We start from the raw sequence: 27,440 nt of genomic DNA, 5'->3' as shown, positions 1-27,440 counted from the left end.
ATAAGAAATCTCTTTAGGTAGTATACCTTGTTTAGATAAGCTTCCAACCCCCCTTAACATTGATGTGTGATAGCCTTAGGTAGTATACCTTGTTTAGATAAGCTTCTAGCCCCTTAACATTGATGTGTGGTAGCCTCTTACGCCAAATGTCAGCCTCTGTCAATTCATTAGGAGTTACTACATAAGTGTCTGTCATCATTTCAACTCCTCTGACCACAAATAGGTCATTAACCTTCTTTCCAACTAGTACCACCTTAGAATCTTTAAGAACTTCAAAAGTTCCTCCCTTGCCCTTATATTCACACTATACTGCATCTAGCATTCCTTAGGAGATCAAATTTCTCTTGAGAAGTAGCACATGTATGACATTTCTAAGGATTTTCACAGTCCCATCTTTGAACTTTAATGACACTGATCCTAATCTTTCAAATTTACAAGCTTGTTGTTGTCCATGTAGACCATTTCTCCATCAATTTTCTTGTAGGTGTTGAACCAAGGTTTCATAGGGGTCATGTGGTAGGTGCATCCAGAGTCCAAGACCCAATCATGTTTTCCAAAGGGGTTTACATGATTGGCCTTGTCTTGTGTTGAAGCTAGTGCATCATAGTAGATATAGGACCTTTTTACAACTGAAGCTTAAGGTTGTTTGCCTTTAGCTTCTTTCTCTTTTTCCTGATTCTTCCTTTTAAGAATAAAACAACCCTTAATTAGGTGGCATTTCTTCTTGCAATACTTGCACTTAGTCTTCTGTTTAGGCTTGTTTTCATCACTGTGCTGTTATTTTTCTCCCTTGGAGTAATTGGGCTTATTTCCCTTTCACAAACAGCCCTTCACCACTTGGTTGTTCCTTCTTCACTGTTTGTAGCTCAAGTTCTCTTGTTCTCAAGGTCGTGATGATGGCATCAGTGGTTATAAAGTCCCTTCCATATTTTAAAGCATTCTTCACTTCTCTATAGGAGTCTAGAGGGAGTTTAGAAGCACATAGACCTCATTTTCATCACCAAGTTCAATTTGGTAGGTGAAAAACTTGGCTGGCGGAAGACCACGTTGACCACTTGGTTTCAAGAAACATGCGCTGACCCCTTCACCTTTTCTGCCTTGTAGAATGAATCAAAATTACAGAAAATTCATTTGGTAAAAAATTTCTCTCTATCTCTAAACGAGGCTTTGCATTTTCTCTCTAATTCTCTTTTTGTTTATGGCGTTTTGCAGGTAAATCAAAGAGATTGTGGAACATATAATTAACAAGGAGGAAAGACTCTAATGTACGTGGTTCAGCCTGAAAATGACTATGTCCACGAGAAGAGAAGAACTTTTATTAAAGGCTTTTAAGATAGGTTTTCTGACTCTCTTTTACAAAATGTAACTTGTATGTTTAAATTTTTTAAAATAGCTATCTATATTGGTATTAGATATGTTACAAGTTTGTCTAGAGGCGGTTGTAAATTTAAAAAATAATAATAAAAAGAGGAGCCATTGAGATGACTGCTTCTTCAAGTTCTTTCTTTTACTTTCGAGGAGAGATTCTATTGTCACTTCTTATACATAGATGTGAAGTCAAATAATAATAATAATAATTTTTTTTTACAACAACCGTAAGTATGAAAATTTTAACTTCCGATTTCAAAAAATTTAGTACATATCAATTGAACTATATTCAAATATTGGTGTGGTCTTATCTGAGCCCAACACCAAAAGGAACAATAAGAACATTTATTCTCCAACCTTAAACTGTACATCGTTTAAGTTCACAATAAGCTTACAATCATGGAAAACTGAAAAGCTTGTAATTATGCTTCATACAAAGGGATTAACTTTAAACCAATCAATCTTACAGAACTATGTACATATCTGAAGTGATCTCTATGGATAATTTAAAGTCAACAACAGTTCAATTTCCAGAAGATCTTCAACTAATTGAAAAAGGAGAATTACGAATTTCCTGACCAAACTCCTTTACCTTATTTATAAGAAGCGTTTGTTCAGTTTCAAGCTGTAGTATGTATTCCTCTTGCAGTTCCTCAAGGCTTTCTAGTTCACTCAACGTTGCTGAAAGACCGTTGAGATTAGCCTCCTCGATTAAAGTGTGGAATTTGCTGATTGTTTGCTTCATCTGAAAAACACCATTTCAATTTCCAAACATCAATGTCAGCAAACAGGAAATGCAAACCTCTCATTCATGACTATAATCTACAACTTTTTCAAATGCTGAGCACATTGAAAAGAAACTAGTGCATTTCAGGCATGAACTATGAACTTTGTGCTTGAAAATAAAGATGGAAGAATCATAAATTCATCCAGTATCAGTTGTAACGAATTTAGCTTACTTCTCAATTTCATCCAATATAATGAGCTTTGAGCTAACAATTGAATCTACTCTTGACCAATCAAACCCCCAGAAGAAAAAACTATCCATTTATACCATTTCCCAGCAACTGAAAGGAAGGTCTCTCCTTCCAATTGGCATAAGAAACCTTAAAACTTTAATGCTTGCTTCTCTATGATTGGAATTTCAAGAGCATTCCTCTTTCTTTTGAATATTAAACAAGTACAAGGTGTACTTGTAATCATTAGTCTACTGCCATATGAATATAGGTTTGGGGTATAGTTTCTAGTTTCTACTATACCGGAGTTGTCCTTGCATGTCTCCTTTAATTAGTGGAAGAACATTCTTTTCATAAGTATATGATTCGTTAGATTTGGAACCTCAGACAATATATCCCAATTTCACGACTCAAAAACCAATAAACCAAAGGTTATCCTCAGTATCATAATACTATGCTCTAATAAGATTTAATGAAGTAACAGAATGGAAAACTTTATTAAATTGTCAAAGTAAAAAATTTACAATTCCCAATCACACAGTAAAATACATCACCTGACTTGAAACTTGATGTGCCTTGGTAATAGATGATTCAGAATCCGAGGTGGGTCTTGAATCTAAACTAAGTCTTTTCTCTTTCTCTAGATCTGGAACTTTTCTTGTGATTTGTATGTGAATCTCTCCTCTTTTCACCCCTTGAAGAGGTATCCATTTGTCAGCCATTTGGTTTGGAGGCAATCTTTGATACTCGACAACACAGTCGCCTATGCTTGATGTGGGTAGTAAAGCATTGTGATCTTTCACATGCAACAGTAAAGGGCTGCCATCGTCAGGGAACTCTAAGGTCTGATTCCAATGAGGATTTAAAGTTTTGAACATAACCTGGAAAACATACCACCAACAGAATGTGATGGATTGAGACATCAGAATGAAAATGAAAATGAAGAATTAAGCGGAACAAACCACTTGGCCATCCAGAAACATAACAGTTGCAAATATTATATTTAGTTTCTCAAACCTTTGTTCTTTTCTTCAAGATTCCATATTGTACTCTCACATAAGGGTCACTTGTCCCTCCAATATCAGCAGCAACCAAATCTTTAGCTTCAATGATAACAAGTTCTATCCAACCATTATTTGAGCCTAGGTTTGAACCCTGAAAGAAGAAAAATAAAATATCCCCAATTCAACAAACTAGCAGGTCAAATATTTTAATTCCTCGAGACTCAATAAATGTGCCACACATGCACAAAACTTAAATTCTTAACACTCAATTCCAGAGATCCGGCAGAGGGAATACAATTAAGTCAAGATAGCATATGTAGATACCAGCTTGCACAGACATTCTACTCCATAAGAAACTTGGAAACTCGAATTATGCAAACACAATTTATTATATTTTTGACAAGAAGATAGAAACATCGTGATGTATTGTTATAAACCATACCCCTGATCCTTCATAGTCATCTACCTTGACTGCCTCTATCATAAGCCTTAGTTCTCCAGAATTTACTTTTTCGAGGGGAATCCATACATCCCTGACTATGCCTTCATGAAGTCCTTCCAAATTTACCCGGGCATTACCGATATTTTCATCACCGAATATATCTACACCAAAGCATTTTATCTTGAGGTATTCACCACCTCCAATCTCATCAAACTCAAACTTCTGATTCCAATTAGGATTCACAGAAATAGCAGTTCTTGTTTTCTGGAGAGCCTGAAAGGAAGTCTGCTGAGTAAATATAGGGAAAATAAAGTTTTAGGGCGTGTTTGGTTTAATTTTTCAAGTTTTTAATTATGAAAATAAGCCATTTTGAAAAATAGCTTTTGAACACTTTTAAATGTATTTTAAACTGTTTTCATACAAAGAGTTTAAATAAAAATGAGTTTTCTGAAAAATACTTTTTTCTCTAGTCAATTCAAACATGTCAAACTATGGGTCTATTACACTTCTCATGCTATTTATCTAAGTTTCTTGTTTTAAACTTTACTAGAAGAAGGGTGTAAAGATTTACCTTCCCATATTCCAATTTTACATATGACTCGCACTTCCCAGTTTTATCCTTCAAACTAAGATCTTTTCCTTCTACAATGGTAATGGCGATCTTCCTTCCAGTTTTTGAAGGAAAGTTTGAGGATCCATTAACCGATTGTTGAGGTCTAACATGAAAATTATGCGAGCTATGTGAACCATCAGAAAATTGCCATTCTTTGACAATAAGCTTCACTGTTAACTGCAAAATTTGTCAAAAGCAAGTGTTGTGATTCATAGGAAATTTGGGGTGGCATGATATATGAGAGAAATAAGAATGCGAGAAAGAAACCAAATCTTGTCACTTCTCTACTTCAACTATAAAATACACTTCATTTGACTGCAGATAAGTTCCATGGGGCCTTAAGTTCACCAAAATTGCTACACCCGCAGAAACTGATGTAAGCATGGACATGATCATTCTTTCAGTCGTGTGATTATAGTTTATTATTTCCAAAATAGGAAGATAGTAAACAAAAGAGGGCAGGGAGACAAGGAATCTCTTCTCCTCCCAAGAACTTAATAAAATGATTAAAAGGTTTTCAATAATCAAATGGCTTAATTCGACAATACATCACTAAGATGCAGAAATCTTTTAGTTTATTTCTCTATGAACCTAAAACGAATTCAGCCCAACAAAGGTAAGGTTCTCTTTATGTTGGTTGATAAAAAAAGAGAAGGAAAATGTCAACAAATTATGAACTGAACAAGAATGTAGTAACCTAATGATCAAAATTGCAGGCACCAAGGTTAACTCCTATAAACAAGCATTGGCAATGAAGTCCCAAGAATGCTAATGGGAAAAATAAAAAGATGATATTCCTAAATTATCCATAGAACAGGAAGTAAATGCAAAACAACCAACATCATACCTCCCCACAATCGATGCCTTCAAATGGGACAACCATTTCAACCTCTTTTCCACAAAACTCAGTGTGCTTTGCTATTACTCCAGAGTCAGATCCTATTGCCCAAAATGTTGTGGAATCATCAGCAGCGTACTTCATCTGATCAACAAGTAAAAGAATATGAATTAGCAGATGCTAAGTTAGTTAATTTCTTATGAGTCCAGAATACCTAAAGAGGTAAAGTACTTCCTCCTATTCTTTGTATATATACTTGTGACAGAAGGCCAACTTCCATTAAAACATAATTTGAGAGGGTAAAATTTTCGGGAGAGTACCTTTACTTCACAACTGGCTAGATAGTCATACTTCACATTGCTTGGGTTAGACTCGTAAAGATTGAACCGAAGAGTTCCTGTATCTTCATGTAGAATCATATTGAATGTTGAATTCCATACAGGGCTGCAGCCTAATCTTACAGTAGTCCTCCTGCTTAGCTCATCAAGTTCCACCTCGACAAATGTCTGCAGATCATCCTTATCAGTTAAGTTTTCGTCTGGTGGACTATTCATATAAGTACTCAATGACTTCCTGGAAGAGTTTCCTCTCAAGCTATTTCTGGAAAGCTTACTGGCTGAGATAACTGTCACATATATTGTACCACTAACAGCCTTTTTACTCAGGTCAACTGCTGGCAATGAGAAACAGCGGCGTCGAGGTTCAACCATTGTCTTTACTATAATGTCCGTTAGAAGTTTAACCTGAAAAGAATGGGACAGATCAATGTGGTATGACCAAATAATTGCATTTCCCAAAAAGAGTCCTCCAATTGTCAATTGGAAGAATATATTTGAAAGTACAAGATCATTTTAAAGAAAAATGAAATGGTAGCTAAGGTAGACAATATGACAAAATCCATTTCATCAAGAATACAAAGGAGTTGGACGCTAGATCAGTCAGTTCCTCTCTTAACCTCTATTTATTTGATTTTTCATATTTTCTCAAATTATAAATCCAATAAGTTATATATTATAGACCTTCCTGCATTCATCTGTTAAGACAAGAAAACAAGCATCTAACAGCATGAAATTAATTAAAATAAAATAGCCAAAATCTGCTATCTAAATAGTTAAAAGATCTTTTAATTATTTTTCATATTGATAATTTTGCCTTGGACGTGATGAAGAATGAGCTGAATTTTTTCACTTTTTCAATGAAAATATTTTTTGGTTTCAAGAAGGGAATGAAAATTGAGATATTTTACCAGCCAAGAAGAAACACCTGGCAGCTCTGTTGCAGGTAACGACTGGCTTCCACCACTTCCAAAAGCAACTCCTATTCTCACTTCTGGAGTACAAACAAATGAATACAAAATTGCTCTCCCATCCAGGATTGGCCTCAAGAGAAGCTGTGTCAAGAAGTCCAGGCAACCAACAAACAGTTTGAAATTGCTCAATACTTAACAGATGATTACATGATAGTTTGCATGATCTGAAATTCCTTTCAAACGGCAAGCAGATACATTTTGAGGTAAGTAACAATTGATGGAAAGAGGGTTTAGGAAACTACTTCACATACATCACCCTTTATGTGAATGCTGTTGATAACAATCCGTGCAGTTCCCGTAAATGGCATGGCCAACTTGGCAAGCAACATAATACTCATTTCATTTGTGTCCCAATCAAAACCTAAACGCATGATTCTCTGCAAAAGCATACACAGAAAGCATAATAAAAAACCTAGGTATCTGGCTATTGGTTGACTGCTTGCAGGACAACAAAACTAACTCTATTGTTGGGACAGCATGTGAACAAACAAGTGGCTAAACATCAGGTGTTGTAATTGATGCATTATACATTAAAAATTAGGAATTTCAAATTTAAGAGATGAAGAGAGCAAAGGAGAAGAAAATATGGTCTGGACATTTGATCTGATAATAGGAAATGAATGTTCACCAAATAGGTTTCTTAAAAGATAATGTCTCATCGATAGAAGGTTAACCAAGAAAGCAAACCTGATTACCAGATGTTGACCATTGAGTCCCACGAAGGCCCAAGCCAGGAGGACATGAGCCTAGAGAGAACTCCAATAATTCGATTCTCTCCTGCATTGATATAGTCAGTATTTCTTGATATGGACTTTGATGAGGCTAATCAACTCAATAAAAAGCATTTAGAATACAATAATAACTTACAATAAGTTTCGGTCTCCGGTGTTTTAATCGTTTCTGCAGGAATGAATTTTCAAAAGTTAACATCGGTAGCAGCATTGAAGCCTCATATCAAGTCAATTCCACGTGAAAGCAACAATGAACCTACTCAATTTCTAGAATCAATAAACCCTTTTTCTGAAATGTGAAAGTAGTGGGTGAACAAGGGATTATGTGAAACATTCTGGTGCTAAGAATAGCTAAGCTCGTGTAGAAATGTTAAGAAACAAGATAGATACACAGCAACTGGAACAACTTTAGGCAAATTTTGTAATGTGAATATTGAGGATATTACAGCCAAATCCACCTCGAAACAATATTGCTGAAAAGAAGTTGGACATTGCAGAAGAAGAAAAAGAGATTCACCTCAACAATAGTAGAGAACCTTAATGAAAGTTTTGGGTTGATGTAGTTAGGCCAGATCTCAGTCAACAGTTTATTCAACCATTCACAGTGCTCCAGTGGTGTGCTGGGCTGTCAATTAGAGAGAGATAGAGGGAAGAGAATTAGATAAAATTGATAAAAATCATCATCCAGATGGCAGGAGCCAAATGGTAAAACAGTAGAAGGTTTCAATATTTTTTCCAATTCTGGACAAGGATGTTACCGAGGTGTCCAATACAATTTGCCTCCATTTTTTGTTTAGCTCCTCTACTAGTAGTTGACGTTGAAACTTCCCATACTGCAAAAACAATAACAACAAAAAAAAAGTACAAAATTTCATAATGCTGCTACAATGTAAAATCCCAAATGGCCGCAGGCAACGAACATAAAGCAGATGAAAGAAGGGAGAAGAATCTTGTATAGAAACGTAAAAGTATGAACCAATTGCTACAAAACACCAGTTATGGTCTTCTGGAAAGCAATAACTATATTAGTTAAAGTACATCTCTTAGCCTTCCCTGTAATCTCCTGTTGATAATCAAATATAAGGGACAAGTTAGAAGCATATGTTGTTACGTTTTTTAATATTTGATAACTTTTCTTAAATTGAAGTTTCATTTGAGTTAAAAGAGAGAGTCCATTCTTTATGCAAAAACGTAGTTGAAGATTTGTTAAGAAAACGTTTTTTTTTTTTTTACAAAGGTATTGTAATTAAAGTATGGGGTGGGAGAATCAAACCTCTGATCTCGAGGTTGATAGTACGAGCACTATGTCAATTGAGTTACGCTCTTGTTGGCAAAAGGTTATTAGTTATTTATTAAGTTTCTAGATCTATAATTCCCTATAAATAGATCTCTAACCTTACTCTCAATAAACAACAAGATTTATATCTCCAATCTTCTCTTCCCTCTATTTTCTCATATTTGTCTCATTTGCTCTTTGAAAGGCAATGGACCAAGAGAGAGGTGTTTTTAGTTGTGAAGCTTTGAGCTCAACCTATGCAAGGTTGTTTGAGCTACATAACGGTTCAGTTAGGCTAGAGAATATTTGCTGATCAATAGTTGATATAAAGAAATACAATACACATGGCAGGGAGGATTTGAATTAGAGCGAAATACCCGCGTCTAAACGTAATTATTTGGACTTTGTTTCTCAATATTTAGTTGATTTGTAATTCCCCCAACAGCCTCAAATTTCTACTTCTGTACCCAAAACAGGAAACTAAAGAAGGAAAGGAAAAACTTCTATAATATTTGCACTAACCCAAGTTGAAGCTGGATTCAAATTACACAATTGGGAATTCGCAAATCATAACAGAGAGATGTTAATTCGGTTGCAAACATTATATGGAAAAATCAAGAGTAGAATAATAACCTGTAAAGTCGCCCATACGGCAATAGCTAGTGGAATCCAATTAGAAAAAGAAAAAACCCATTTGTCGAAACCCCAAGCAAGAAAAAACAGAGGAACCAAATATGAAAGGAAAGGCTTCTCCAAAGCAGCATGGCGCAAAACCTCAACAGTTTCTTCAACGTTAAACCTGAAAGGCTTCATTTCTGCGCCCTTCCAGTTCACTACCTCAACACCCAGCTAAACCACTCAAAACGCTGCAACAGAAAAACAGAGTTCGAAGCATAATTTTGGAAGGGAAGAGAAAAGATGAAAGTGGGGATGAGGATGGGGAACTTCACCGATTGGTTAAGTATGGAATCAAAGTAAATGGGTATAAAAATGGGGGTGGAAACGATGGAGTTTAAGGCATGGGAATCTGTGGGAAAGACGCATAGTGGGGATTCAATAGCTGGGATAAAGAAGAAAGAAACATGAAGTTTGAACATGGACATGAGAAAATGGGGTCTGTGATCACAGTCCACAAATAATGGAAATGAACATATTTGGATGTGACAGATGAAAAGATGGAAAGAAGAAGAGAGAGTCCAGAGGAAGTCAGCAAGAAAAGCAGAGAATGATTTGGGGGATACATTTCTGATTTTTATTTATAAACTAAACTGAAAAAGGCCATAAAAGAAAAGAAACAGAAAATGCGCAAGTGTTGTGTCCGATAACGTTTTACATTAATCTAAATTATCTAATATACTTGAAGTCATTTTTTTTCAAGAAAAAATTATATATAATTTCTCGTAGTTTGAGAAATTTTTAAAACTTTATAACAAATAAACATGTTTTCAAATGAAATATTTAATTAATTGTTTAAACTTTTAATAATTTTTAAAAGTATTTTACTTTCCAACACTTTGAAAACGTTTGGGACAAGAACTATCTAAGGCTCTAATAACCACATTTTATAGATACTATTTCGTAGTCCTTAATTAGCTACTGATTTGTTACTATATTTACTATTTATTACAGTTTTTACTATTTTGCATTATCATTTTTTTATTTTCTATTACAGTGTTTACTATTTATTATCAAACTAAAATAGTTTACACCTCAAACACATGTTATATAACCCAAACTAAAATAATCTACGTCCCAAACACAAACTGTTATAACACAACTTTAATAACTTGAGACTATAACAATCAACTCCTTGTTTCAAACGCCCCATTCGAGAGAAATAATAACTATAGATGAGCTATAGGCTGAATCATCACTTTAAAGTAGTAATTAATGTCTTATCTATTGAATATAACAAAAAGAAAACATACCTATTCTTAAAAAAAAAAAAAAAAAAAAAAAAAACATGTAAATTCAATTACTTTTAATTTTATTTGTGACTACAATTCAGAAACTGTTGGATACGACAACACCTTCAGACTATGAATAAGACAGCAGGGAACGGTCAGGAACCAATGGTCGGGTAAAGTACGGAACATGCGAAACAAAAGCTCACTACAGGCTAAGTCACGAATCTCGCTCTCTTTAAAATGTTTCGCAACTCTGCCAAAGTACAAGCAGGTCAGGAATGCTGCCACGTCGTTATCAAGATAAAACAGTTAAAAAAAAAAAACTCGATTACTTTCTGACTGAATGCTCAAGAAATGAAAAAGAAAAACAGAGGAGAGATTGAGAGAATGAATGATCTGCTTGAAATGATTGAACGACTGAAGACCAACTCTACTTTCCAAAAATAATAATATTTTTTTATTTTAAAAAAATGATCACACACGCCCATTCGAGACCAGATGGTGGCAACGCGCATGGGATTTCTACCGTACCCACATTGATCTATCTCTCAAATCCCTCCAAAATATGGATACCCCTTGGGATCCAAATACATAACTCAAGGTTGAAGTACAAAAAAAAGACTCTCCTTTCAAAATTTATCAATATAAAATTCTCAATCAAGATTAGTTCTTTTTTGGTTTTTTTTTTTAAATTTAAAAACTAAATTTTCACTTAACAAAACCTCAATGATAAAGTTGTCATTTTTATTAGGATTGCATCGCAATCATTTAGACAAAGATTCAGGAATGAATGGATGAATCTTTGCTTATAGAAGAATCAAGTGATATTTAAGGTAGAGATCAACAAAAAAATAAAATAAAATAAAATAAATAAATAAAAATAAAAATAAATGAGAGTTAATTTAAATTTTATAGGAACTAAATAGAGGTCACAAATATATTAGAAACGAAATGGTATTTTAACCAAAATTTCACTAATTAAAAATATATGTAACGAAGAAATCAATTAATCTCGTGAAAATGGGTTTAGTTCAATGGTGAGGATCAATCTCTCATTTTGTAATTATTGTATTCAAAATAAAAAAAAAAATCATATATATCTAGATTGAACCTTTTAAGATCATAAAAACGGATCATAAAAACGTAACTGAAATGAAAAGACTAATTATTAAATTGGAGAGACAAATTTTAAAGGCCGATTTTTTCTTCAATTTAAAAGAATTTTGAAACTCAAAAAAGATCGTACAATATTGAATAGCATTAGAGATGTGACGGGAGATAATCATAATCACAGTGTAAATAAATAAATGTGTCCGTTGATAAAACCTTATCAACTATTTATTATTTTTTCGTAGGTATGGTATATAATAGTAGATTAAAGTTGATTCAAATGATTAATAAAGTTGAGTTTGCTTTTGTCTTGAAGTTATTTTATAGATGTATGGCTTTTTTAAAGTAAAAAAGTGGAATTAAAAAAATTAAATATATGGCGCGACCAGATTAACTTTATTAGAATGTCATTTGTTTATGATTTTATTTAATGATAAATTTAAATAAGGAAATAGCATATAAGAAATTATTTTAAATGATAAAATTACTAAAAATATTTATAATTAATACTAAAATATAGACTGTGATATTTTATTATTATTTGTAAATATTTTTGTTCGTTTTCTTATATTTGAAAACAGTCCATCATTCTTTTATGAGTATGTGCATGTATATATATATGAGGTTGAGAATTCAAATCTCTCCTTTTTTCATTGAATATATATGACTTGATCAGTTGAATATTGAAAAAATAAAGTAGATCTAACACATTATACAAATTCATGGGTGATACTGATAAGTAATAAATAGAAAAATTTAATATCAAATAATTAATAGTAAAGATAGTAAGATACAGAGATTGATAACCTAGTTCAATTTGTGCAAAATCACCTACCTGTGGGGACTATGTGTTCGATGGAAAAAATTTTCACTATATAAAAAGTTTCGCAATTACAACGAAGTATTTATCTGATAGACTATTTTTTGTGAATCACATATAATTTTCCTTTCAATTTCAATTTAGGGTTCACCCTAATTAAGTTTAAGATCCTCTCACTTCCACAATAATGTTTCTTCAAACTTTTATGAGAACTCCTCAAAATTAAATACTTTAGGCTCTCTCTAAGTGGATCCTTTCACCTTCATAAGCAAGTTTTTCTCAAATCTTTGATTGGACTCCCCTCAAGACCACATCAAAAATTCATCTTGAGTTCTCATCTATTCCCTAAGTGATTTGCTACACATGCAACAATTCAACCAAGCCTTATTGACGGCCGAAACAACCCACACACAGAAAAAATAACTCTTTTTAATCACAATATATGAAGGTTAAGGCTTAGACAATCTCTATACTAAAAACTTTCAATGCATATATTTTTTTAATAAAGAAGCTAACCCTGAAAATAATCAAGACCACGATATGTATATAACTAGCTTTGATAAGACCTTCAAGAAAAGGATAAAACATCACCGCAGGAAAAGAAAAAACAAGCAGACAACGAAAATTTGCAGAAATACACTTGACAGATAAGGAAAATATAATTTGCATAATGTTATGTTGCCCATCATGTAACATCTTATGGGACAACATATAAGGACATGTTGTGAAACGTGTTGCTCAAGATAGGAAATTAACACAAAAAATATACATTACACATATCAACATATAAGGAAAAATCTCCAAACAGAAATTGCACGATACGAAAAATGTTACAAAAATAAATGAATTATGTTACTCAAGTTTTGCTTGTAATATAATTAGACAATTAACAAATATAAGATATAATAAAATTAGCAATAGCACATACAATCACGAATCATATAATTAGCTTAATTGAAATTTAGTAACATTGAAATACATTTAGCCTGTGTTTGATGGCTTGTAATAAGATGAAATTGTAATGTAATATAATAAAAAATTCATGTTTAGATTGAACATTTTGAGTCCGATTTATAATACAAAACTCATTCCATTCTAACAGTTTTCAATCTAACACTCTTTCTCATCGTTTTCATGCTTCACGATTTTTTTTTTATTCCATCTTCGATTACTTATACTTTTTAACACTCTTATTTTCAATCATTCTAGTTACATTCCAATTCCCTAAACACGTCCTTAAGTTATGAAAATGGTATTGTTAAAAAAGAACATTAATTCAATTTTTTCAACTGCTGAAAATTTTGAACTGTGACGAGGAAATATGGTCAAGAGTTAGGCTGCGTCAGCCAGTTTGCTTTGATTTGTGGCACTTAGAACCCACGTAAAGGTAAAATCTCACATTAGTGTGATGCATGTCCAACACACCTATAATGTTTAAATTAATGTACGTAGTGGACTTTTAGGAACTTTTATCCAACATAAATATAGATCATAGAGAAGTTAATTACATATATTAACGTATTTAAAACCATAAAGATTAAATTATAAAGATTAAAACAATAAAGATTAAAATTTAGATTAATTTTGTAATATATACGAAGATGACGTTTGAAAATTGTTGGATTAAGACCCACAATTATTCATACAATTATAATATAGATTGCCTGTTGGGAGCATACTATGATTTATGAGCAATTTGTAAGAGAAGAAAAAGTAGTAGGAGTTGGACGATGTGCATGGCATGTGATTATAAAACTTGGACTATTATTAATAGTAACACATCTTATCAAATCGACATGCACACAATATTAGTTTGTTTCAAATAATTTCTTTCACTGTTCTTGTATCATTCTCCAATTTTCCATTCGCATGCCTAAAACCAATTATATATAATTTTCCTTTTCTTTTTGCCAAAGCACGAGTTCCACGAATATTTTCAGTGTCCTCATTATCAGAGTTGCTTCGTAAGCTCCAGTTGGAATTCTCTTCAGAAGGAGAATTTCATAAACATTTTGAAGTCTCAAGAGAAGTATCATCATCAGCTTCAACATCAACATCAACTTCAACATTCATATCCTTGTTTCTGTTTGAGTGAGACTCAACAAGAGGAGTATTAACATTAATACCTTCATTAGACTCATTGGCAGAGCTAAGGGCTTTCTTAGATTTTTGTTCACAAGTCATAGGGTCAATATCATCCAAAACCTCAACATTCAGATTCTCAACATTGTTAGCATTCTCAACATTCAGATTCCTAGTATTGTCAACATTCTCAACATGTAGATTCTTAGGATCATCATCCACGGTTGTTTCAAGACAAGCATTAACATCCTCTTCACCAGAATACACATGTTCATTAAGGATATATTTTTCAACATTCATATCATCGGCAATATTTTCAGAAGCACTAGTTATAGGTAACATGGATATAGAAGTAACTACTTTTTCAACAAATGCATTTAAAGTGTTTTCATTAGAAACAAGAGTATTTTCTGTTATTGTCAAAGCAGATTCATGAACACCAACTATAAGGATCGAATCTTGAGCGGAAGTGTGTGAACGTCTTATATCTTGAAAATTGATTTTTGAAGAAACAAAAACAATGTTCTAAAATAGAACATATGAAGAATAAACATATGAAATAACATGTTTTGGAGAAAGGAAACTAAGAGAGGACCATTCTTACCTTTGAAGTTTCCCGAGCTTCTCGAAAAATCCACTCGATCTTGGCACAAACGTCTTCTAAATCGAACTTGAACATGGCCACGAGAATAACCTTGTTATTCTCAAGGATTCCAATAGAAGGATGGGTGGTATCCAAATAATTGGAAGAAGAAAAAGTAAAGAGATTTCTCTTTTAAAGAGTAAAAAGATGGTTTGTGTTTTGGTGGCTAGGGTAAAGCTCACCAAAATCAATTCTTGCCTTAAAAGGGTCATAAGGAAGAATTTATATGGAGAAGGGGTCCAAGTCTTTCTCGATCCACCATTGTACTTAGTTAATTAAATAACGTTTGTTTAATTAATTAACACATTAATTAAATAACCATCTATACATTAAATCCAATTTAACGTATATATTTAATTAACATAAATAGATATCGTATGTTTTTGTGCATCACTACTCTATTAATTTAATTAATTAATTCTTTATGAATCTAATTCACTTGAATTAAATATTTGAATCTCATTCAAATATTTCTTTCCAACTTAATTATAGATCACATCCATAATCAATTACATATCAATCACATTAGTATGCGATTTCCTCAAATTGATTTGAACAATTCAAATCTTTCCTCTTTAATATCTGAGCTAACAAGGGGACCTAGTGGACCTGCAAATCAGAAACTCCAACAATATGAGATTAAAAGCCATTGGTAAGAGAGAAAGAAACTATAGGTCATATTGTTTTTTATACGATATAGAAACTATAGGTTATATGTTATATTTGATATAACATATATTTTAATATATATTATATGATAAGGTAGTTATCATATAAATATATATTAAATAATTTATTAAAATAAATAAATAAAATATTTTTTAAAAATCATTTTTTGGAGGGAGTTGTAACTCAACTCCCCCCTCCCTTTTCTCTCTTCTACGTGATAGTGGGGAAAGATACAGTTGTTGTTGTTGTTCTCCCTCTGGTTTTCACATCATACAGAATACAGAAACAACAGAATTGTTCTGAAACATCCTCCTCCTCTCTTCTCTCAAATTCCCTCATCCAAAATAGTCAGGGCCCACAGAACTCATGGATTCTCACCTAGAGAATACATAGGTTTCTATCGGTTTGTATGTTTGCTGTAAAACTCATATTCTGTAAAATTACAAGTAATTTTTTATATGTTTGTTGTAACTCTTTAATAAAATTACCCAACTTTCATTAACTGTCGGTCATTCTACTAAAGACCGACAGTTGCACTCTTCGCACTACAAATATATTTTTGTGTCTATTGGATTTAACTAGTCAATAGTGTAATGACCCTTCACAAATTGCTCGTAAATACAGTTGAACCAAAATGATTGTTTTGCCCTTATAGTTACATTTAACTCCTTAAATACCATTGATTCCTTTAATGAACAATAAGTCATAGTCCAACTATGACCAGGTCTCTCTCGGGCCAAGAGAGGGTGTGGCCACATTGTTCAAGCCCCAAAATCAGCTCTTAAGAGAGTAATTTATCTACTTACTCGACATTAGGGAAGGAGTAAATTTCGTCTTGTGTAGCTGTGTTCCCAACTCTCCAATCAGACGAATCTCCAAAATGGTAGGCATATTGAGTTGGCAATCTGACCACTCTCACCCATACAAATCAAAGCACCGCCTTCATGAGCAGGTGTTCACAACTCACTCAAGATTCAGGTTATGTCACCTATGGTCATCTTGGTGCAAGAGATTTAGGACACCAATCCCAATCCCACTTGTCCTAAAGCTTAGGGAACCGAATGTACAATACAAATAAAGTATAAAATACAATAAACTAGGGCATACACTATACCCCAGTAACATCTTCCACTTACCCTAGACAATATGTCGCATATCTCATAGACCCAGACTTTTTAAATGACACTTGAACACTTTAGTCGTGATAGCCTTTGCAAACAGATCAACAACATTGTGCTCTGAAACAATCTTTATGATAGTCATGTCGCCTCGATGCATAATCTCTCGAATCAAGTGATATTTCTGAAGAAAATCTGACATAAGGATTTCCATGAGTAGCGTAATGATCGCTCCAAATTCCATTCGTATTTGAACATACACAATTATAATCAAGAAACGGAAACTTATAGGCTATGCACAAAACGAAATTACAGCATGCTTTCAAAAAGATCAAAGGAATGAATAAACCCCTTTGAAGACTCATTTTCAATCTCCCTTGATCACGAACGCTTGTTCAATCTCTAATACTACAACTTGGGAACGCTTGAACTCAGCGACCGCAACACAACACGATCACAGCGACCACCACACGAACACCGCGACCAAAACGAACGGTCTCCAAAACCTCGACTTAGTCGAGTTAAGTATGATGACACCACAATGGCTACCTTGGTATTCTTGGTATGAGAATCCATAAGTGTGGGCTCTGTGTGGACTTGGTTAAAGAAAGAGACCAGAGGAAGAACAATCATGTAAACGATTGAGCAAGTGGGAGATGACAAGGTCTATCATATAGACGATGCCCAATCATTTAACAAATGCTATGCGATTGTTTAGCTAAAGGCCAGTTGAGTGAATTGTCGTGTATTGTCACTCCACGATCGTTTAGTCTCTCTTAAGCTATCATTTAGTGAATCTAACCCACTTGACAGCCAACCATGAGTAATTTCGAGAATGGAAACTCTTTCAACAACTTTAGCAAATCTAATAAATTTAGGAAAACATTTTTCCTTTTATCTCACAGTTACCATGAAACCATCAATAACCTCCCACTCAATTGGTTATTAGAGAAAAAGAGATAATTATTCAATAATTAATATTATTATAAATATAGATGATAACTAACTTACCATAATATATTTATAACCTATAGTTTTAATATTTCATCTCATGAAACATATAAACCATAGCTCTTTTTCTATTTCATGGTACTTAATGTAAATCTCATTTATATTAATCCTCCACTTGATGTATCTCATACATCACACCGATCATATCAATATAATCGAATTACCTCTTATCAATTTGAACATTTCAAATCAATACCAAGACTGATTTTCAACTTGAATTCATTGAGCTATCAAGGGGACCTTATGGGCATGTAGCTTAAAACTCCAACGGTATGTGAACATCTGACTAAACTCTTTAGTCATGGGATCCACCATCCATTAATTTCTAGACACTCTACTAAGACCGACAGCTGAACTCTCCTTACCATAGATATATTATGTGTCCATATCAACCAATCAACAGTGCGATAACTCTTCACAAATCGCACTGTTGATAACAGGTAGAAAGTTTCCTCATAGTCCACTCCCTCGACCTGGGTATAACCCTTTTTCACGAGTCGAGCCTTAAAGGTTTTCATCTTTCCATCTACACCTCGATTTCTCTTATAGATCCACTTACACCCTATAGGTCTTAGCCCATCAGGCGGATCCACAAGCTCTCAAACGTTAATGAAGTACATTGACTCCATCTCTTGGTTCATGGCCTTAATCCATTCATCTTTGTCAACATCCTTCATTGCTTTCTTAAAAGACAATAGATCCTCGACCCCATCATTAGAAATGACGTTCTGGGTTTCAGTCAAACCCATGTAGTAATCCGGTGGGTTCATAACCCTCCCACTACGTCGAGGCAGTCTCAATTCTTGAGTTGGTTGACTAGATGTACCGACCTCAACAACTCTTGTTGATCTGTCAGTCTGTTCAATAACTCTTGTTGAACTCTTAGTAGTCTCAGTCTCATTAGAAATCTCATGTAAAACAAGCTTACTACGTGGCTTATGATCCTTAATGTGGTCTTCTTCTAAGAAGATAATATTTGTAGAAACAAACACTTTGTTCTCACTCGGATCATAGAAGTATCCACCTTTCGTTTCCCTGGGGTAGCCTACAAAGAGGCAAACTTTCGAACGTGATTCTAACTTTTTCGGGTTAGTCACAAGCACAGGCCGGATACCCCCAAATCCTGAACTTGCGTAAACTACCTTTACGGCCTCTCCACAGCTCAAAAGGTATTTCAAAAACACTTTTCAAGAGAATGTTGTTCAGAATGTAGCATGCAGTCTCCACTGCAAAACCCCAAAATGAGTTTGGAATATGAGCATAACTCATCATAGACCGAACATGTCCAACAAGGTTCTGTTTCTTCTTTCTGATACACCATTTTGCTGAGGTCTATCTGAGGCCGAGAGTTGGAATGCAATCCCATATTCTATCACATAGTTCTGGAATTGGAGGTCCGTATACTCTCCACCACGATCAGATCGTACTGTTTTTATCAGCTTACCTAACAAGTTTTCAACTTCAGCCTTATACTCCTTGAACTTGTCAAGAACTTCAGACTTACGTTGCATTAAGTAAAGATACCCGTACCTTGAATAATAATCTGTGAAAGAGATGAAATATTCATACCCACCTCGAGCCTTAACACTCATCGAAGCACAAAGGTCTGAATGTATAAGCTCTAAGGCTTCCTTTGCTCTGTAACCTTTTCCAGTAAAAGGTCGTTTGGTCTTCGAGGCATGATTCACACACTGACAAGAAGTTTTCTTTTAAAATCTTTTGAAGTCCACTTTTCACTAACTGCTCAATCTTATTGAGGTTGATGTGACCTAACCTTAGATGTCAAAAATGGGCATTTTCATTAGAAGAAACCTTTGGTCTTTTAGCTGTTGCTGTCGTACTGAACATTTCAGTGTTAAACAAGGCTTTTATGACTAACAATCTTAGTACATATAAGTTACTTTCCATTGAACTAAAACCAATCTCCATCGCATTCTTGAAAATAAATACTTTATTCTCAGAAAAGGAGACGATATAACCTTGTTCAATGAGACAAGAAACTGAGATTAAGTTTCTCTTGATATGAGAAACTACAAAACATTATCTAGTAACAGATAACGTTTCTTGTCCAAAAATAACTTCAACCTACCTATAGCAACAATTGAAACAACCTCACTAGTACCGATTCGAAGAGTCATCTCTCCCTATGGCAACATTTTCTAGGAGCTGAATCCTTGGTAAGAGGAACTGAAGTGATTAGTAGCACCCGAATCAAGGATCTGGGCAGAATCATCATTCTCTACCAAACACGTCTCTAAGACCAATAAATCATATTTACTATCGTTAGACATTCTTCTCTTTTGAAGAGTAGTGGAATCAGTATCAGAACCTAAATAACCTCCAAGTTCCATTGCAGAGAACACTTCTCTTCGATGAACTTTAACAGAGTCAGCAACATTTGCTTTCTCTTCCTAAAGTTTAACTTGGGAACTGAAACTATTGGTTTTGTCATCCATCCCTCCGTGCTCGAAAAGTAAGAACTGACGTTTAAACAAAGCTTGTAACAAGTCCATGATCTCATGTGCAATGACCATGTCCTCAACCCTTTTGGCCAAAGAATCAAGTATGCTAGCCAATATGTGAAGTCGTGCCAATGAATTCCATACCTTATATGCATTACGAACACTTCGCGGTGCATCAAGGATCGGGACTTGAGGACATTCCTCAACCATGACAAACTCGAGGTCATTTACCACGAAATAAGTTTTACAAAACTCTTTCTACTGTATGTAACCGGTCAAATTAGAGGCATTACATGGAAATACAAACAAGTTACTGAAAACAAAAATGCGTTGACCTACGTTAGGTTTTAAACAAATACCTATTGAAAAACATACAACATCCAATAAGGTTTAGAAAAACTAACATGAACCCCGTGAGACATCTAGTTTTGCAATGATGCTTCAAAGGTTTAGGAAAAAAGCCGCCGAAGGGTGGTCAATTCATCCCTCCTTGGAATTGAGACATTCTCAACCAGCCATTAATACCAAAACAACTATTGCTCCTATAACGACTAGCCATCATTGATTTGGTCAAGAAATCATTAACTTACTTAATATTTTTCCGTAAGTGTGGCCTGCCATTTTAGGCCCTAAAGTTTCGCCCCAAGCAGCCAACCCAAAGGGGAAAAAATCCGATTAAGGCAAAAACTAAAGTGACCCTATCCATTTTTTAAGTTCACCTTGATATTGACCAACTGCACAAAACCCATTCGAAGGGGGACGCTCTCAGGGCGCCATGTGGGAGTACAGAATGATCTCACGGAGCGAACCAATGACAGAGACCGTAGGATATGTTGACACACACCCTTCACCCACTTACTATAAATACTCTTTCCGTCCACCTTGATATTGACTCATGCAAACACCATCTGAAGGGGGATGCTCCCAGGGCACCACAAGGCTAAGCATGAATCTCATGGCGTGAACATTCAAGAAGAAACATGAGTGGAATCATTGACATATCATATACATCTCTTCCTCCCACTGAGTATTTTATCTAGGGTTTAATTTACTTAAAAAAAAACACGGCTAAGAATTTTAACTAAATACCTTTTTACGATTTCCCAAGAGTAACTTTTACCTTAGATAGTTAAACAACTTTTTATCATCATCCATTAAACTCTTTAATAGAGTCTTTGACCAACTGTCGCATGCTTGTAGAAAATCTATCTAATTCACCTTTCCAGGTAGGTTCCCAGTAGGAGTGTTCCGTTTCCGTTAGCTTAAGTACCCCAGCCTAAAAGAACCTGCCTTAGACAAAAGGTCTCTTATAGGTAGATTAATACAATTTTAATCTTTTATGCTAATCAATTTAATTCTATTAAACCGATTTAAAAAGATTAAACTATGTTGTTGATCCCATTAGAACTTTGATCTTAGGTCTATATCTCAATCCAATTTTAAAACCTTTTAAAACATGAGTTCACCCTAAGTCCACATGCAACTATTTCTTATTGATTTTAGTTCTAATTTCTATTATAACTCTTATAATAGAAACAACCAAAACCAATTGCAACAACAAACACATACAAGGCATTCATAACATTTATAAACAGCCTAAGTGTCATGCTCCATGCATTGTTCATTCATTTCTACTTTTTATATTACTCTTATACAAACAAGTAACGAACCAAGCAAACATGCTTCACCCTTATACTATAACACTTATAATATAAAGATGATGCATAAATATGCTTACTGCATGCATAAATATAACTCTTATATTTCATGATGCATGAGCATGCTTTCTTGTAATTTTATCATGCCATATTATAACACTTATAATACATGATGCATGAATAATTGCACAACCTAAGATGAGTTTCAAATCTATATGTCATACACTATGCCATATAAACCACATACATCTCATGCATATTAAAAAAATGTTGATGAACCGGGAAAAATTGCCTCAAAATCCTCAAATCTAAAGCTAACTATTATAAAAACAAAAAGTCTTCGATTCAAACAGGTGAACCAGGTCTTGAACCATCCGGTCGAAGTCCGTGTCTCCATTGATCATGTGCCAAAACCCAAGCGATTGTCTACACGAAAGAATAAATGCTTTACTCAATTGTTTACCTACGCTTCCAGAGTTAAACTATCGTTTAGCAACGATTGTGTACTTTTTACTATGCGATGAAGCATGAGGTACGAGATCATGCAGTGCGCAACGCATAACGTAATCTCTAAACGATCGTCTAAACGACAACGATGCGGTGAAGCACAATCGTCTAAACGATCGCTGAGCGAGCGCCTTCATATCGTATACCATGTGATCGTGTAGTTATTAACTATGCGATGAGCATGCTAACTACACGATCGTTTAGTGCATGCGTCTTTTATTAAACGATGAGCATCAAATGCTCCCACTCGATCGTTTACTTCCAGCGTCTACGTGATCGGGTACCCAACGCTATGCGATAGAGCAAACATTTTACCCCAGCTAAACAATCGTTTAGTAAATACTACACGATCGCATAGAAAAATCTACACGATCGTTTAGTTAAATCCCAACGATCGTTTACCTGAGGCTACATAACACGACCAACTTTTGGTCTTCTTCTTCATTGAGAACGACATCTCCATGCTTCGAAACTTCATCACGAACGACTTGACAAACTCAAACACTTTGAATTACATACTCGATTGCTTGTTAATTATGTCCAAAAACATAGGGGCCCTTGCAAATTAACACTTTTTAATTTAAAGAAAACTTTAAATAGAGGCAATTAACCTATAAACATTCATTAATGCCATCCACAAACACATTTAACACTTAAACGCAAATAAAAAAATACACCATGACTATAAAAAAAAGTTTAAAATAGAAGTGAAATTTTGAATATCAGAAAAACCTAGCTCTGATACCAATTGAAGGAAATCTAACATGAGGATTTCCATAAACAGCGGAATGATTGTTCCAAATTCCATTTGTATTTGAACATACACAATTACAATTAAGAAACGGAAACTTACAGCCTATTCACAAAACGAAATTACAACATGCTTTCAACAAGATCAAGGGAAAGAATAAACACACCTTTGAAGACTCATATTCAATCTCCCTTGATCATGAACGCTCGTTCAATCTCCAAGACTGTAACTCAAAAATGCTCGAACTCAGCGACCGCAGTACAACACGATCACAACGACCACCATACGAACACCACGACTACAATGAACAACCTCCAAAACCTCGACTTAGTCGAGTTGAGTATGACACCACCACAATGGATACCTTGGTATTCTCGGTGTGAGAATCCAGAAGTATGGGCTCTGTATGGACTTGGTTAGAGGAAGAGACCGGAGGAAGAACAATCATGTAAACGATTGAGCAAGTGAGAGATGACAAGGTCTATCGTATAGATGATGCCCAATCAGTTAACAAATGTTATACGATCGTTTAGCAAAAGCTTCGCGATCGTTTAGCTAAAGGCCAGCTAAGTGAACTGTCTTGTAGTGTCACTCCACGATCGTTTAGTCTCTCTTCAGCTATCGTTTAGTGAATCTAATCCACTTGATAGCCAACCGTGAGTAATTCTGAGAATGGAAACTCTTTCAACAACTTTAGCAAATCTACTAAATTTAGGAAAACATTTTTCCTTTTATCTCACGGTTACCATGAAACCACCAATAACCTCCCACTAGAGAAAAAGAGATAATTATCCAATAATTAATATTATTATAAATATATATGATAACTAACTTACCTTAGTATATTTATAACTTATAGTTTAAATATTTCATCTCATGAAACATATAAACCATAACTCTTTTTTTATTTCATGGTACTTAATATAAATCTCATTTACATTAATCCTCCACTTGATGTATCTCATACATCATACCTCGATCATATCATATATAATCGAATTACCTCTGGTCGATTTGAACACTTCAAATCAACACCAAGAACTGATTCTCAACTTGAATCCATTGAGCTACCAAGGGGACCTTATGGATAGGGTTAGCAAAAAAAACTCGCGGGGACCCGCCCTGTTTGGGTCAGGGATTTCCCGATTTGATTGGAGATGGGGTCAAACCGGAAAATTTATTCGGGACCCCGTTCGGGGACGGGGACAGTATCCCGCCCCGACCCGAATTATATATATATATATATATTAGAAATTTTATAAACTTATATAAATACATATAAAAAGAACCAAAATGAAAAAGTAAAAGGCCCAAAAGCATAAAATTTAAAAAAAAATACCCAAAATCTTTTCCTCTTCTCCTTTCTTTCTCCAAAATACTAAATCCCTAAAAGTTTACTGTTACTGCACTGCACTGCCGAAAATCCTAAATCCCTCAGCTGTTGCGTTGAGTCTTCAGCCGTTGAAGTCGTGAAGACGCGTCCGCTCCAGCCTCCGTGTCCAGCCGTTGTCATTGAAGAATCTACTGCACTAAATCGAAATCCCTCCATTCGTGTCTGCGTCCGCTCCAGCCTCCATATCCGCCCCCTCCGTCCGCATCCAGCCTCTGCGTCCGTCCGTCTGGCGCCATTTTAGGTGAAGATACGTCCGTCTCCAGCCTCAACTCTGTGTCCGTCTGCCACTTTCAGGTGAAAGACAATTCCGACTTGAACTTTGTTTAGATAATGAGTCTTTGTTTTTTTTTTTTTTTTTTTTTATATATTGTGACTGTTCTAACTTCTGTTGTTGTTTTTCTTTTGAAAAAAACATTATTTGTGCTATTTCGAGAGGCGAGATCTATCCGTTCAACTTTCAAGAGTTAAAAGTTCAAGCCGGTGCCGGTAAAAATTTCCTTTCGTTCTCTTATTTGGCCGTTTGATATTTTTGAAAAGTATGCTTGAAATTAGTAAATAATATGTTTGAGAAATATGTTTGTGTATGTTTGATATTTGAATGTTTTGAATTTTAGGCTTGAATATATTTGAGAAATATGTTTGTGTATGTTTGATATTTAAATGTTTTGAATTTTAGGCTTGAACATGTTTGAAAAATATGTTCGTGTATATTTGATATTTGAATGTTTTGAATTTTAGGCTTGAATATGTTTGGAAAATATGTTAGTGTATGTTTGAAATTTGAATGCTTTCAATTTTGGGGTTGAATGCTTTGAATATATTTGAATGCTTTGAAAATGAAGTCCAAGTCTGAAGAGGGGTTTTTAAATCAAACTTTTGGTAGGTTGAAAACAATGTCTTCATCACTTTCTACAAATAAAGATTCTCCAAATCCAATTCCAAGTCCAACCCCAGATCCAACCCCAAATTCAACCCCAAATTCAACCTCAAATTTAACTCCATGCTCATCGAATGATGATAATTTGAATGTCGATAATTGTGTTATTCTTGATGAGGATATTGAGAAGGGATCTTTAAAGAGGGAATTGACATCGGTTGTTTGGAACCATTTTAAGAAACAAAAAATAGATGGGGTAGACAAGGCAGTTTGTAATTACAAACGAAAATTAGGGGGTGAAAGTAAAAATGGAACCAAATATTTGCATGATCATATTAAGATATGCCTATATAAAGGACAAAAGAACATACGACAATCCCGATTGAATCCTAATAGAGAGAAGAACAATACATTGAGTTTATATAACTTCGATCAAGAAGCTGCAAAAAAAGTATTAGCTAGGATGATAATAAGACATGAATATCCTCTCTCAATAGTTGAGCATGAAGGTTTTAGGGAATTTTATAATGTCATCCAACCATTATTTAAGATGGTGTCAAGAAACACAATAAAGAAGAAGATTTTGAAAATTTATGAGACTGAAAAGTTGAAAACAATGGCATTGTTGAACGAGATCAAAGAAAAGATTGCCCTGACAATGGACATGTGGACTTCCAACCACCAAACAAAAGGTTATATGGTTGTCACTGCTCATTTTGTTGATGATAGTTGGGTTTTGCAAAATAAAATAATCAGGTTTATATATGTCCCTTCTCCACACACTTCTGAGATGCTTCATGAAGAAATAATGAAATATCTGTTAGATTGGAATATTGATAAAAAATTGTTATCAGTAACTGTAGATAATTGTTGTACCAATGACTCTATGGTTAATATGCTTGTTGATAGTTTGTGTGAAAACTTAATATTGGATGGGAGTTTATTTCATATGCGGTGTTGTGCTCATATTCTGAACTTGATTGTGAAAGATAGGTTGACAGTGATAGGAGATGGGATCGAAAGAGTACGTAGTAGTGTGTCTTATTGGGTGCATACACAAAAAAAGAAAGAGAAATTTGAGGAAACTGCTCGACAGTTGAATGTTTATGATGGTCAGATGTTGAGTCTTGATTGTTGTACTAGGTGGAATTCTACCTATTTTATGTTAGCCACTGCATTAAAGTACAAAGTTGATTTTTTATCGATTAAAACAACGAGAACCAAAGTTCTGAAATATTGGGTAATAGCAAAAGAGATATGTGAGAAATTGAAAATATTTCATCACGTGATTGAAATATTTTTTGGATTCAAATATCCTACTGCTAATCTTTTTTTCCCAAAAATTTGTAAATTGAAATAGGCTATTTCTGAGTGGACTAATTCTGGCATTCAAGAGATCAGTGACATGACTTCAAATATGATGTCAAAGTTTGATAAGTATTGGAAGACAATTTATGGGATAATGGCTATAGCTGCAGTTTTAGATCCACGTTACAAATTAAAGTTAATTGAGTTTTACTTCCCTAGAATTTATGGAGATAGTTTTTTTCTTGAAGTGGAAAGGATTAAAAAAATTTGTTCAGATTTGGAAATAGAATATCAGCTGAAGCATGAAGGTGAAAGTGATGATTATCATGCTAGAAATTTAGATGGAACCTCACAGAATATCGAATTTGATGATTTTAATAATTATGACTTGTTTGTATCAAATTCCAATAATATGAATCAGAAACAATAGTTTGATGCATATTTGGATGAACCTGCCTTACCTCGAACATCTGATTTTGACATTTTGAGTTGGTGGAAATTGAATGGTGTCAAGTATCCAATTTTACAAGAAATTGCAAGAGACATATTAGCCATCCCGTTATCTAGTGTTGCATTAGAGTCTGCTT

The 27,440-nt window shown here is 34.3% G+C and overlaps 1 protein-coding gene across 2 annotated transcripts; it reads right to left on the bottom strand.

Annotated features, from left to right (window-relative positions):
* Positions 1-1,652: 1,652 nt before the first annotated feature.
* On the bottom strand, positions 1,653-9,774 carry LOC120085738 (synaptotagmin-5). 2 transcript variants are annotated; one of them, XM_039041922.1, is made up of 14 exons: positions 9,171-9,774; positions 8,020-8,094; positions 7,779-7,886; positions 7,398-7,430; positions 7,218-7,307; positions 6,782-6,907; positions 6,468-6,611; positions 5,542-5,964; positions 5,231-5,365; positions 4,342-4,560; positions 3,795-4,043; positions 3,342-3,479; positions 2,879-3,205; positions 1,653-2,113 (listed from the first exon to the last, which is right to left on the bottom strand). In XM_039041922.1, exons 1-14 carry the CDS (start codon positions 9,348-9,350, stop codon positions 1,910-1,912), a joined length of 2,451 nt encoding a protein of 816 aa, XP_038897850.1. In that variant the 5' UTR covers positions 9,351-9,774; the 3' UTR covers positions 1,653-1,909. The 2 variants fall into 2 exon arrangements, with proteins under 2 accessions (XP_038897850.1, XP_038897841.1); XM_039041913.1 differs by having other exon boundaries at positions 3,771-4,043; positions 9,171-9,773.
* Positions 9,775-27,440: the final 17,666 nt, after the last annotated feature.

Source organism: Benincasa hispida, chromosome 1 (genome assembly GCF_009727055.1).
Source record: "Benincasa hispida cultivar B227 chromosome 1, ASM972705v1, whole genome shotgun sequence".
Taxonomy (NCBI): Eukaryota; Viridiplantae; Streptophyta; class Magnoliopsida; order Cucurbitales; family Cucurbitaceae; genus Benincasa; species Benincasa hispida.
The sequence above is the reverse complement of the archived record's forward strand: the minus strand, read 5'-3'. Positions and strand labels throughout refer to the sequence as shown.

Coding starts and splice junctions, on each gene's coding strand:
- LOC120085738 (XM_039041913.1), bottom strand. CDS start 9,350: ATGAAGCCTTTCAGGTTTAACGTTGAAGAAACTGTTGAGGTTTTGCGC. Junction 4,561..5,230: donor AAGGCATCGATTGTGGGGAG/GTATGATGTTGG, acceptor CAAATTTTGCAG/TTAACAGTGAAGCTTATTGT. Junction 3,206..3,341: donor TCTTGAAGAAAAGAACAAAG/GTTTGAGAAACT, acceptor TATGTTTTCCAG/GTTATGTTCAAAACTTTAAA.